This window comes from Ceratotherium simum, chromosome 5 (genome assembly GCF_057802395.1).
Source record: "Ceratotherium simum simum isolate JZ-2026a chromosome 5, ASM5780239v1, whole genome shotgun sequence".
Taxonomy (NCBI): Eukaryota; Metazoa; Chordata; class Mammalia; order Perissodactyla; family Rhinocerotidae; genus Ceratotherium; species Ceratotherium simum.
In genome coordinates, this window is record NC_141904.1 from 43,967,108 (window position 1) to 43,981,983 (window position 14,876).

Sequence of the window (14,876 nt, forward strand, 5' to 3'; positions counted from 1 at the left end):
ACATTATGCTAAGTGAAATAAACCAGACATAAAGGGGCAAATATTGTATGATTCCATTTATATGAAGTACCTAGAGTAGTCAAATTCATAGAGACAGAGAACAGCGGTTACCAGTGGCTGGGAGGAGGGGAATGAGGAGTTACTCTTCAGTGGGTAGAATTTCTTTTGGGATGACAAAAAAGTTCTGTGGATGGATGGTGGCGACAGCTGCACAACAATGTGAATGTACTTAATTCCACTGAACTAGATAATTAAAAATGGTTAAAATGGTAAATTTTATGTTGTGTATATTTTATCACAATTAAAAAAAAAAAAGAGAGAATGAGCAGCACCAGAAACTACGTCTGTTTTCACATACACAGGTAAAAGTCACTTGGATTCAACTTTTCTTCCACAAACAAACGCTACCTGGCTCCATATGTAGCAGGTCAGAAACCATAAGGAAATCATTTTAGGAAGTAAAATAAACTAAAGGATGATGAAGTCTGGTTACTTTGACCTGTTGGGGTCTAATTTGTTTTCTGCCTGATACATTTGATCAGTGTTTTAGAAAATGATGTAATTTATATCCAAAGACAGGTCCATGATCCACAATTCTGAAACCTAGAAAGCTCTGAAAAGCAAAACTTTTTTTCATAAGTTTGGTTCCAAAACATATCTGGTGGCAAAACCTGATCTAACCCACATGGGGCCATGCCTAGTCTTTATTTACCCACTTGATGTGAACGTTCATACATTTTACAGCAGAAATATTAGCATGCTTGATGATGGCACGGCCCAGTGTCACCTATGAGAGTCATATCATATTATGTATGACATACATGGTGACATACCATCTCCAAGATTTACTGTCCCGAGAAGTATTTATCCTACACTTTGGGAGACTCGCCTAGAACGTCATCGTCCTGTCACTCAGGTAATGACTCCGTTGACCCAGTCTCGTTAGGGGAGGGGGAAGACATGGCTGTACAAAAGCATAATATAGTGGGGAGGGTAAATCTCTGTATCTCCCTTCTAGTTCTGTCACTCATAACCTGTCACATAGATTTAGCCGGGTCATGCACAGCAGCTGTCTATTTATCAAATCGGCACAAAAGTCATCTTGAATATAACTCTCCGGAGGATCCATAGCCTCCACTGCCGAAGGACCCCTCAAGATAATTGGATCTAGAAGTGAACACAGACAGACAAGCCAGAACACGACACAGACTAACGGGACCTCCACTCCTGTATTAATTTCAACAATAGCTACTGTAAACAATGGCCTTCAACACCAGTAGAATGAGATTTGTTGTAAAAAGAAAATAAGTCAGTCTTCAAAAGTACTTTCAAATAAATATCAGTTATATATATTTTTTTAAAAGGTAAAATAAATGAGGCAAAGGGAAAGTTTTTCCTGATAGTAGAATACTGGGAGTTGTTGGGAGTTAGAAAATCTTCATTTTGCAACCATTACAAAACTAAAAATAACTACATATTGATTGGACCAAGTGATCAAAATTAACATCACCAGTAAGGGGCAAATAGACATCGTGAGCCTCTGAATGTGACAGATTGAGAAGGACATATCTCTTCTGGGGCTTCCTGACTCTCATCATCAGGAACCATCAGATAGACCCAAACTGAGGGAGATTCTACAAAATACCCAGCCTATATTCTTCAAAAATGTCATGAAAGACAAAGAAAGGCTGCAGGACCATTCTAGATTAAAGACACATGTCTACTAAAATACATGATTGTGGACTGGATTCTATACCAGAAAAAAAAGCTATAAAGGACATTATTGGGACAGTTGACAGAATTGGAATACGGACGGCAGATTAGTGAAAGAACTGTATTAATATTAAATTTCCCAATTTTGATTACAGTAGTTAAATTACAGTTGTTATCTAAACATTCTGTTAGATAATACACACTTATGTGTTAAGGGGTGAGGAGGCACAATGTCTCTAAACTACTCTCCAATAATTCAGAAAAAATATGTGAATATGCAGATAGGCAGAATATGGTAAATGTTAACAATGCGTGACTATGGGGAAAGGTAACTGGGAGTTCTTTTACTGATATTAGATCAAAGAGAACAACTACTCCCAGTCCACTGGCTGCCACTGAAGCCACCCATCCTGGCCCTGGTTTCTGTGTGGACTCACCATTCTTCTGAGAATCCTCAACAGAAGCTTCTGCTCCTTTGGGTCCTCCTTGAATGTCAGTAAATCAGCAAAGTTCTCTGCATTTTCAGGAGACAGGCTGTCTGGGTTTTCACCGCCATACAGCTGCACCAGTATAGACAGACACTTGGATGAAACCTCAAAAATTTCAGGATCCTCATTAGGAAGCTGAAAATTAACAAAAGGACTACTTAAGTTTCATCAAAGATGGTGTTGGTATTCCTCAAGAACTACAGTAAAATTTGGCTTCATGACGGAACATCAGTCTGAGTACAGAGTTTGACTAATTTGAATATTTTTTTGAATGGATCTTTTTCAAAATGCATACAGTAACTCAAACAAGGATAAAGTATAAAATCAGAAGAAAGTCCTGCAGTCATTTCTCTAATCCACTGTAAAGAACGATCTGTAACAAGCAGAGGATCAACAAATATTTTATATGCATATCCAACACATGCATACCTACATACAGGTGTGTGTGTGTCTATGCGTGTGGAAACAGTCTAATTTTCAGAGGCACATCCTTTACGTTTTTGCTTACTATTAACTTGCTTAGGAAAAATCCACTTCCTAGAAGATATTAAGGAATATTTTGAACTTGTCTGTGTCCAAATCATTACTGACTAAACAGATGGAAAGAAAGCACTTTTTCAGTATGTATTAAAAGATACGATATAAAATAATAATTATACTATAAGCATTTTAACCTTTTTGTTTTATTTGTAACAGCTTTATTGAGATATAATTCCCACGCCATACAATTCACTCATTTAATGTGTACAATTCAATGGTTTTTAGTATATTCAGAGTTGTGCAATCATCACCACAATCAACTTTAGAATTTTTCATCACTCAAAAAGGAAACCCCAAACCCTTTAGCAGTCACCTTGCCATCATCTCGTCCTCCCCACCACCAGCCCTGTGCTGATCTGCTTTCTGTCTCTCTGCATTTGCCTATTCTGGACATTTCAGATACATGAAGTCATACAAAATATGATCCTTTGTGACTGGCTTCTTTCACTTAGCCTAATGTTTTCAAGATTTATCCATGCTGTAGCACGTATCAGGATTTCATTTCTTTTTTATTTTTTTATTTTTTTTAAACTCTTTTTTTGTGTGTGTGAGGAAGATCAGCCCTGAGCTAACATCCATGCTAATTCTCCTCTTTTTGCTGAGGAAGACCGGCTCTGAGCTAACATCTATTGCCAGTCCTCCTCCTTTTTTTCCCCAAAGCCCCAGTAGATAGTTGTATGTCATAGTTGCACATCCTTCTACTTGCTGTATGTGGGACATGGCCTCAGCGTGGCCGGAGAAGTGGTGCGTTGGTGCGCACCCGGGATCGAACCCAGGCCACCAGGAGCGGAGCGCGCGCATTTAACCGCTAAGCCACCGGGCTGGCCCCAGGATTTCATTTCTTTGTATTGCCTAACAATATTTTGTTGTATGGATATACCACATTTTGTTTATCCATTCACCAGCTGATAGACATGTGAGTTGTTTTCACTTTTTGACTATTATGAATAATACTGCTATGAACATTTGTGTATAAGTTTCTGTGCAGACATATGTTTTTTTCTCTTGGGATATACCTAGAAGTGGAATTGCTGGGTCACATGGGAACCCTATGTTTAACCTTTTGAGGAACTGGCAGACTGTTTTCCAAAGCTGCCATTAGCACCAGCAATGTATGAGGGTTCCAGTTTTTCCACATCCTCACCAACACTTGTTATCATCTGTCTTTTTAATTACAGCTATTGTAGTGCGTGTGGAGTGGTACCTCATTGTGGTTTTTCATTTGTATTTCCTTGTTGGCTAATGGTGTTGAGTATCTTTTCACATGCTTATTGGCCATTTGTGTATCTTTGGAGAAATGTCTGTTCAGATCCTTTGCCCAATTTGTTCCTCCACTGAATTGCTTTTACACTTTTGTTGAAAATCAGTTGGGCATGTTTGTGTGGGCCTAGTTCTGAGTTCCTTATTCTATTCCATCAACCTAGGTGTCTATCCCTCCATCAATAACACACTGCCCTGTTATTGTAGCTATATAATAAGCCTTGACACCAGGTAGAGTGTTTCTTCCCACTTTATTCATCTTTTTCAAATTATTTTAGCTGTTCTAAGACCTGTTATTTCTATATAAATTTTACAATAAGCTTGCCTATTTACAAAAAGCCTCGCTGAAATCTTAACAGGAATTGCCTTAAAACCGTCTATCAAACTGGGGAGAATTGACATTTTTACTCTGTCGAGTCTTCTAATCCATGAACATGCTATGTCTTTCCATTTATGTGTGTATGTCTTTGATTTCTTTCATCAGCATTTTGTAATGATGAGGATATAGATTCTGTACATGTTTTGTTATATATATATATATATATATATATATATATATATGTAAGTACTTAATTTTCTTTGGAGCAATTATCAATGGTGCTTTTAATTTATGTTTCCACATGTTCATTGTTAGCATATAGTAATACAATTATTTTTGTTTGTTAATCTTATATCCTGCAACCTTGCTGAACTCACTTATTAATACTAAGAGTGTTTTTGTAGATTCCTTGGAATTTTCTACATGGACAATTGTGTCATGTGCAAATAGGCATAGTTTTATTTCTTCCTTTCCAAACAGTATGCTTTTTATTTCTCTTCTTGCCTTATTGTGCTGGCTAGAACTTCGAGTATTATGTTGAATAAAAGTGTGGGGAGCAGCCACCCTTACCTTGTTCTTAATCATAGGGAGAAAGGATTCAGCCTTTCACCATTAAGTATGATGTTAGCTGTAGGTTTTTCATAGATGCTCTTTGTCAAGTTGAGGAAGTTCTCCCTCTAGTCCTAGTTTGATGAGAATTTTTATGGTGGGTGCTGGATTTTGTCAAACACTTTTTCTGCAATAATTGATATGATCATGTGATATTTCTTCTTTAACTTCTTTATATGATAGAATACATTGATTTTTGAAGGTTGAACAAGCTTTGCAAATCTGCAATAAATCTTGCTTGGTCATAGTGTTAATTCTTTTTATACGTTGCTGCTTTCAATTTGCTAATATTTTGTTGAAAATTTTTTGCACGTAAGTCTATGGGAGATAGTGGTCTATAGTTTTGGGTTACTTTTTGTCTTTTTTGGTTTTGTTTTGTTTTTGTAATTTCTTTGTCCAAGTTTAGTGTCAGGGTAATACTGTCTTTACAAAATGAGTTGGGAAATATTCCAACTCCTCTTAAAATTGGTGTTAAAAATTCTTTAAATGTTTGGTAGAATACTCCAGTGAAAGCATCTAGGCCTAGAGATTGCTTTTCAGGAGCTTTTAAATTACAAATTCAATTTCTTTAATGATTATTAAGGTGTTCATCTTGGTTGAGTTTTGGTAGTTTTTGAAGAATTGGTAAATTTATTCTAATTTATAGAATTATGAGCATAAAATTGTTTAGAATACTCCTTTATTATCTTTTCAATGGCTGCAGATCTATACTGACATGTCCTGTTTCATTCCTTATATGGGTGATTTTTGTCTTTTTATTTTTCTCAATTTGCTAGTGATTTTTCAATTTTGTTGATATTTTTAAGTGTCAGGTTTTTGTTTCATTGATTTTTCTCTATTGTTTTCCTGTTTTCAATTTCATTTATTTCTGGTTTTATCATTATTATTTCCTCCTTTTTGCTTGCTTCAGGTTAATTTTGCTGTTCTTTTTCTAGTTTCTGGAGGTAGGCACTTAGATTATTGATTTAAGACATTTCTCCTCTTTTTTTTTGGCCAAGGAAGATTTAGCCTGAGCTAACATCTGCTGCCAATCTTCCTCTTTTTGCTTGAGGAAGATTCGCCCTGAGCTAACATCTGTGCCAGTCTTCCTCTATTGTGTATGTGGGTCGCCGCCACAGCATGGCCACCAATAAGTGATGTAGCTTCTCACCCAGAAACTGAACCCGGACTGCTGAAGCACAACATGCTGAACCCAACCACTAGGCCATGAGGCCAGCCCATTTCCTCTTTTCTAATGTAAGCTTTTGTTACTATAAATTTTCCTCTCAGCACTGCTTTAGATGCATCCCACATATTTTGATATATTTTCATTTTCATTCAGTTCTATGCATTTTTAAGATTTCCTTTGAGGCTACCTCTTTGACCCATGGATTATTTAGAAGTGTGTTTTCTTTTTAAGTGCTGGAAATTTTTCTACTGTCCTTCGGTTGTTGATTTCTAGTTTGATTCCATTGTGGTCAGAGAATACACTGTGTATTACTTGCATTTATTTTACATCTGTTGAGGTTTGCTTTATAGCCCAGGATGTGGTCTATATTGGTGAATGTTCCATGGGTACGTTAAAAAAAATGTGTGTTCTACTGTTGTTGGGAAGAGTGTTCTATATATGTCAATTATATCCTGTTGGTTGATTGTGTTGTTCAATTTTTCTATATTCTTGATGATTTTCTGTCTGGTTGTTCTATTAACTGCTAAGCATGGGGTTTGAAGTCCTCAAAGTAATTGTGGATTTGTCTATTTATCCTTTTAGCTCTATCATTTTTTGCTTCATGTATTTTGAGGTTCTGTTGTTTGGTGTGCATACATTTAAAATGGTTACGTCACCTCAATGTGTTGCCCTTTTATCATTATGTAATATTCCTCTGTCTCTAGCAAATTTTTTTGCTCTGAAGTCTACTTTATCTCATGTTAAGATAGCCACTCCTGCTTTTTAAAAATTAACATTTGCACGACATATACTTTTCAACCTTTTACTTTCAGTCTGCCTATATCATTATATTTGAAGTAAGTTTTTTGTAGACAACATATCATTGGATCATGTTATCTATTTAGCCATCTCTGTCTTTTAATTAGTGCATTCAGACCATTTATATTTAAGGTAAAAATTAAGATGCTAAGGCTTAAGTCTAACATGTAATTTTATTATTTTTCTTCTGTTTATTTCCTCTTTCTTGTTCTCCTGATTCCCTCTCTCTTTTTCTTAACCTTCCTGTAGATTACTTGAACATTTGTTTTATGTTTCCAATAACTATGATTAAAGTTCTCTTTTACTCCCAATATTAGTTTCCTAGGACTGCCATAAAAAGTACCACAAACTGGGTGGCATAAACAACAGAAATTTATTGTCTCACAGTTCTAGAAGCTAGAAGTCTAAAATCAAAGAGCAGGGCCATGCTCCCTCTGAAATCCACAGTGGAATCCTCCCTTGCTTCTTTCTAGCTTCTGGTGATTTGCTGGCAATCATTGGCATTCCTTAGATTGTAGCTGCATAACTCTAATCTCTGCCTCAGTCATCACATGGCATTCTCCCTGTGTCTCTGTCTTCACATGGTTGTCTTCTTATAAAGACACCAGTCATATTGGATTAGGAGCCTACCCTACTTGGTTATGACCTCATCTTAACTAACTACATTTGGAATGACACTATTTCCAAATAAGGTAACATTCTGAGGTACTGAGAGTTAGGACTTCCACATATCATTTTTGTGGGGGACACAATTCAACCCATAACACTTCCTATCAACTTCGTTTCTTCTGTGCTCAGCTGTTTAATGACGTTGGTTTCTCTGCTTCTTGCTGTTATGCTTCCCCAAATGTCTGGTAGTCTTTGATTTTCTATTTTATGAAAGAAAGATTGGGTAGATTACTATAGGCAGCTGGGTTGCATTTCCTCTGCATTTGTATATATCTGCTTCTTCAAGTGGGGCTTCCCTGTGTTCTGTGATTTCCTCAAACTCTGTGATGTTCCTTTCTAGGCCCTAACCCCACACTAGAAATCACATCAGATAATCAGTTCATCCTCTTTATGGTGCAGTTCTTGACTTATTATGCTGGAAAAAAGCAGGATGAAGTGGACAAGAGGAGGGGCCTGATTGGCCTGCCTATTCTAAATGATCTTCTTCAATTAGCCCAGTGATTGCCTAGGGCCTCTATCAGTTTTTCACCTCACTCTGAGTTTACAGATCTTCTGTATCTGTTCCTACCTTCTGGTTCGTCTTCTCCTATGTGTCTTCTGGGAAATATGTTTCTTCACTATTTCCATTCAGTCCCATCTGCTTTCTATCATCTAGTAATTGCACAAAATTTCTTTTCCATTAAGAGCTTCTCTTTCTGTTTTCCCAACATTGTAAAGTATATTTAACCCAGTCTCTATTTTCATAGATTTTGGGTAGTTGGTGAGATAGGCACAGGTACTCAGATTTAAATCTACTGTAACATTTCTCCATCCTTGAGTTAACTTTGCCACATTGTTCAAATAATTGGAGGATGTTTATCATAAGTAATATTTTCAAGGGTGGTTTATTTCCTGGATCCTTGCAAATCTGATAAAGTCTGCCTTCTTTTGGCCAAAAAAAAAAGATTGTGACGGTATAAAAATCTTCCCATCTTCCCTGGAATAACAGGGAAAGGATATACCCAACCGCCTGCAACAACAAACTAGCAGACGAATATACACAAAACAATGGTTTTTAAGATACTCCAATCTCTGCAGAACTCCAATCTCTGCCTCTGTCTTCATTGAGTTCTCTCGTGTGTCTGTGGCTTTCTGCGGCCATCTTCTTTATACGGACAACAGTCATATTGGATTAGGGAGCCCACACTACTCCGGTACAACCTCATCTTAGCTAATAACATCTGCTATGACCCTACTTCCAAATAAGGTCACATTCTGAGGTATTGGGGGTTAGAATTTTAACATATCTTTTTTGAGGGATACAGTCAACCCATAACACCATATTAAAAACTAAAAAAGAAAAACCATATGATCATCTCAATAGAAAAAGTATTTGACAATATTCAGCACCTATTCCTTACAAAAACTCAGCAAATTAGGAGTAGAAAGAAATTTCCTCAATCTGATAAAAGGCTTGTCAGAGACTGAATGCCTCACCGGGAGATCAGGAAGACAGGGAGGTCTGCTCTCATCACTTCCTTTCAACATTGAATGGGAGGTTCTGGCCAGTGCAATCAGGCCAAAAAAAGGCATCCAGATTGGAAAGGAAGATGTAACTGCTTATTTGCAGAAGACATGATCCTCTATGTATAAAATCCCAGGGAATTTACAAACAAATCACGAGAGCCAAAAATGAGTTTAACAAAGCTACAGGATTCAAGAACGACATACAAAATCAATGATATTTTCATACATAAGCAACAATCAGAAATGGGAATTAAAACAAATAATACTACGTACAATAACGTCTAAAAAACTGAAATACTTAGGGATAAATCTGACAAAGATGAAAGATCTGTACACTGAAAAATACAAAATACAAAATATTGCTGAAGGAAATTAAAGAGGACCCAAATAAATGGAGGAATATACCTCGTTCATGAGTCAGGAGACTCAATTTTGTTAAAATGCCAATTCTCCCAAAATTAATCTACAGATTCAATGCAATGCCAATCAAAATCCCAGTAGGTTTTCTTTCTTTTTGGTAGAAATTGACAAGCTGATTCTAAGTTTCATATGGAAATGCAAAGGACATAAGATAGCCAAAACAAACTTGAAAAAGAAAAAAGTTGAAAGACTAACATTACCTGATTTCAAGACTTATTATAAAGCTAAAGTAATCAAAATAACATGGCATTGACATAAAGTTAGACACATATATCTATGAAACAGAATATAGAGCCCAGAAATAGACCCACACAAATATAGTCAACAGATTTTTGACAAAGGTGCAATGGCAATGCAGTTGAGAACACATTTTCAACAAATGGTGCATAAACATATGCAAAAACATAAACTTCAATCCATACCTTTAACCATGTACCAAAATTAACTCAAAATGGTTGATAACATAGGTCAATTCTAGGGCTAAGGCAGCCCAGAATCACCAGGGAATATCCACACTCAATGAAAGAAACCCAAGTCCTCAGGAATCCCTGAAACTCATCTGATTCTTCAAAAACAAAAAAGTGGTTGATAGACCTAAATATAGAACCTAAAACTACAAAACTTCTAAGAGAAAACATGGGTAAAATTTTTTGACTTTGGATGAAGGAAAGATTTCTTAGATATGATTGCAAAAGCACAATTTACAAAAGAAAAAAAAGGTAAAATGGACTTTATCTAAATTAAAAACTTCTCTTTGAAAAACACTGTCTAGTTCATAAAATGCCCAATAAAAGGTAGATATTACCACCACTACCTGCATCACAAAGTGTCCCTTTAGTGGAGATGCATGAAAAAATGTTCTTTCAAATTCAAAAACTAGAAAATGTTTCTTGCCCCAAGGAACTGTGTTCCTCCCACTCGCCCTACTTCCTGGATAATGTACATCTTGTAAATGATGATATTTCTATTTTTGTCCAGCAACCAGGACTCTCAAGGCCAAAACTATGGCCCAACTTTAGATGTCATATTTGTATAGAAATTTCACCCTTATTGTCATTGTTTTATTCATGTTTTCTATTTTATTTAGGATTGTCAGACTTAAAAAAAAGGAACACCCAATTAAGTTTGAATTTCAGATAAACAGTGAATCTTTTTTAGTATAAGTATGTCCATTTGGCATCTTGTATTTTATCTGTCAACTCTAACTTTACTGCAAACATTCTTATTAGCCATTCAAATGCTTTGTGGGAGAGATGAGACAATATATAAATACACACACACACACACACACACCAGTTGGAAATATATCAAAGCAAATTTACACTTGAATTTTACAAACTGTTTTAAAACAATTTAAAATCACAGCTGTACTGTGTTTACTTCCCTTTAGTCAATCTACACAATATAATGCATTTCAAAATCTTTCTCATTTTATATTCTATTTTAAAAATATTGCCTGGTGCAGTGTTTTGTCAAAAATTAGATTGGAATACTTATTTTCAGAGAAGAGAATATATTAACCAAGAAAAAAAGAACACTTAATACAACGTTTTATGCTATCTAAAAGGACCTCAAGAAAAGACTCCGTCTTCACTGTTAGGTCATCTTTAACAAGATTTCACATTAGGCCATCAATTCCTGTTCCTATTCATTTTAATATATTACTCCTGCCCAAACTCAACTGAAGCGGCAGCAGAAAAGATCATTAAGCTGATGAATGGTGGTAATTCCAGATGACATCGCCCAAGGAAACACTACTGCCCATGGCCCACGCCCCCTTTCCCTTGAGAAGGATACTCTTTAGTTTCAATGACCACCCCCCTCAGCTCATTATATTCTTAAATGTGAAAATTTAGAGGAAGAAAACCTGCCACTACCATTATTGATTTAGTTGTAAGACTATATATCACAGACCAGAGTACCAGGATTAAAAAAAAAAAAAAACAATCTGAAAACAAGTTGAAAGCCACTGGTGGGTCAAATCAGCCTTGACTTCTGGGCCTCCTATGCTGCTCTGACTAACTCAAAATGAACTTCACATTTTCCTTGTCAATAACTAAAGCCTAGAAAGACATAGCTCACTAGAAAAATCATAAGTAGTCAATACAGAAGGAAATTTAAACAATTCTACTGAAGTAGCAAAGTTGCAGAAAGCATAGAGGGTAAATATGTCAACACTGTCTGCTGAGATGCTGGGGTTTGCGTAAAAGCTTTGGTCTGACCATATGACACTGTCTGCTCTTTCTCTGTCTCCACCTTAGATGTTCAGATGGATTCTGTTGCCATTGGATGAGAGAAGAATGTTCAAGACAGCCACCCAAGAAGTACCCAAATGTTCCACCATGCTTCCCCTTGTTCTTCCTACAATCTATTTTCCGCACAGGAGCCAAGACGATTTTTTTAAAAAACTTTAATCAGATCATATCACTCTCCTGCTCAAAACCTCCAATGACTTCCCAGTGCCCTTAAAATATAGTCCAAACACCTGAGTATGGCCCACAAGACCCTGTCTGAGCAATGCGGCAGCATGACTGGAGTGAACATGCAAGAAGAGGCTAGCCAATGAGGTCAGAGAGGAAAGCAAGATGATACAGAGCCTGCAAAAACCTAAGTCAGATGTTCATTCACTGCTTGAACCACCACTGGCTTAGATATTCTTAAAGAGATATTACAGCTAGTGGATATATGAATACAGAGTTCAGGGGACAGGTCATGGCTAAAGATACAAATTTGGATATCCTCCAAGTACAGATATCACTGAAAGCAAAGAGTTGAATGAGATCACTTGTGGAGAGGGTGGTAGTCCAGTACACTGTGGGTGTGGAGTTTGGATAGCTTCTCTTTAATGAAGCCTGACCATCACTTCTACCACCACCACTCCTCAGAAAATTCAGGAAAGCTTTAATCTAGGGTACTGTCTGATTTCTTCTCAGCTTCAATATCTTTAGAGAAAAGTCCTGGCATCATTTTGGGGGCACGTACTTGGTCTTCTGCATGTGGAAATTGGAGAAGAGCACAAGAGGGATCAAATGTGGAGCTGTTCTTCATATAGACTTTTGAAAATGCCCCCATTTTCATCTCCTCCTGAGGCCAGAGGTGCTGTGGTGTTTCAGTGGGAAGGCCAACTCCCACCGCCATCTGGCACCCTCACAGGATGTTTTGGGACGAGGCTTCCTCTGCCCTATTTAATCCTTCTACAGGCTTCCTTCTGTCCTCCAGAAAGATGTTGAAATCTTAATCTGCTACTGACTCCCATTTCCCCTTGCTCTCCACTGTTATAAGTTTATTCCTTTTTGAGTTCCTGTACTTTTCCTTTAAAGGCATCTTGTAAGAGACAGGAGATGAGGGTGTGAAACAGAATAGTAAAAACAGGCGTTCCTGCTCAAGACTTTTTGGCAAATCTCACATTTACTCCAGAGGATCACTTTAATGAACTAAAATAGTGTAGATAGAGTGATAAAAATTACCTTAAATTTGTATCTTAATTTGGGAAGAATTTAATTCATATTTTGAGTCTTACCATCAGGTGCCTGGCATGTCTCTGCATTCGTTTAGGTCATATTTTATGTCTTTCAAAATGTTGTACAGTTATATGATCATAGGACTTGTATTTTCTTGTTACACTTATTTTTGGCCTTTTTTATGCAGTAGTTTTAGTCACTACTGTGATAGGGATTTTCTCCCATTTCTATCCAATAAATGACAGCATAAAGAAAAGCTATATTGTTTTTTGTGTATTATATACCACCAACTTACTGAAATTTGCTTTTTAGTTACAACAAATTTTTTATTTCAATCTCTTTTTTTTCCCTAGGTATAAAAATCTTATTAACTGCAAGTAATGAGCATTTTTAGAGTTAATATTTTTCTTATCTTATAGCATTATGTATAACACCCCCATCATTGTTGATTATTATTGGTAGTAGAAGGCCATTCTTCTTTTTTCAATTTTAATGAAAATGCTTTCAGTGTTTATTTAAAATGTGTACTGGGCCGGCCCCGTGGCTTAGTGGTTAAGTGCGCGCACTCCGCTGCTGGCGGCCCGGGTTCAGATCCCGGGTGCGCACCGACGCACCGCTTCTCCGGCCATGCTGAGGCCGCGTCCCACATACAGCAACTAGAGGGATGTGCAGCTATGACATACAACTATCTACTGGGGCTTTGGGGGGAAAAATAAATAAATAAAATCTTTAAAATAATAATAATAAAAAAATAAAATGCGTACTATTACTTTCTAGGAAATAACTTACAACATGTTTGGAAGATTCACTATCTTAAATGGAGTTTTAAAAAATGAAGAATGGCGAGTTGAACTTTTTAGCATCAATTATTATTGTCATGTTTCTCCTTCAATTGCTTAAAATATTAAATTATGCTTTTATAGTGCTTGAAATATTCTTGAATTCCTGGATCAAACCCTATTTGGTTATATTGGTCCTTTAATATATTACTAGATTTGATTTACTATTTTTTTTCTTTTGAAATTTTCTTGCCTATATTCCTAAGTGAAAGTGAGCTTCAGTTGCTCTATTTATTTTAAAGCAGGTTATGGTGTTAGACTTATTATTGCTTTATGAAAATGAACCAGGAAGCTTTCCATCTTTTTCTATATCTGAATTATTTAAATAATATAAGAGTTGTCTATTCCTTGAAAATTTAGAGCTCATATGTAAAACCACCTAGGCCTGCAATATTTTAATGATAGATCTTATAGATGCAAAATATCACATCAGTATGATCCAGTTGTCTGTCTGTCTCTTTTTTTCCTCACATAAGTTTTTTCTTTCGGCAGTAACTAATGGAATTCTAGTATTTACCCTTCAAACTGGCAGCCCTTCTAACTGGTTGTGAAAGAAATCTTAGCAGGATAACAGAGAAAAAAAAACGTCCCTTCTTTCCCTGCAGCTGCAGAAAAGCAGATTCTATTCTGTGTCATAAAATAGTCCTTGACAATGTCATTTCTAATAAAGAAGTCTTGTAAGATATCTAGAAGACAGAGAGGGTAATCATGTCTTGTGAAATTGATGTTTAACTTCTAAAACATAAATAATTCTGATTGGTTATCTTGCCTAACAATGTTTGCTTTGGTGATAACACATATTGACATCTTTGAATTTCTATATGATATACATACTTTTAAGATTTCTTTGTTGGACTGGCATATTCCTCTTTTCCACCTGCTTGTGGTGAAGACAAATTAGACCTTATGGATTCCTATTTAAACAAAGAGGTTGACAGACACACATCCTTAGATGATCAAACTTTAACAACTTTTGAAGTTTGATATTTTTATCTATTCTGATGCCAATTTCAGTAATTTATAATTTTCTATAAATCATCTACTTCTCTACATTCCCAAAATTAATGTCTTAATGTTACACATATT

At 36.2% G+C, this 14,876-nt stretch overlaps 1 protein-coding gene across 3 annotated transcripts in view; it reads right to left on the minus strand.

Moving 5' to 3' along the window:
* The window catches only part of ULK4 (unc-51 like kinase 4), a 533,886-nt gene that overhangs the window by 111,834 nt on the left and 407,176 nt on the right, over nt 1-14,876 (minus strand). For 2 of the 3 annotated variants that reach the window (XM_087430781.1, XM_004419552.3), the window contains exon 35: nt 2,151-2,336. The exons of the other annotated variant lie outside the window; for it this stretch is intronic. In XM_087430781.1, the coding sequence (XP_087286907.1) occupies nt 2,151-2,336 (186 nt within the window). The remainder of the gene's footprint in view (nt 1-2,150; nt 2,337-14,876) is intronic. 3 annotated transcript variants of the gene reach the window in all.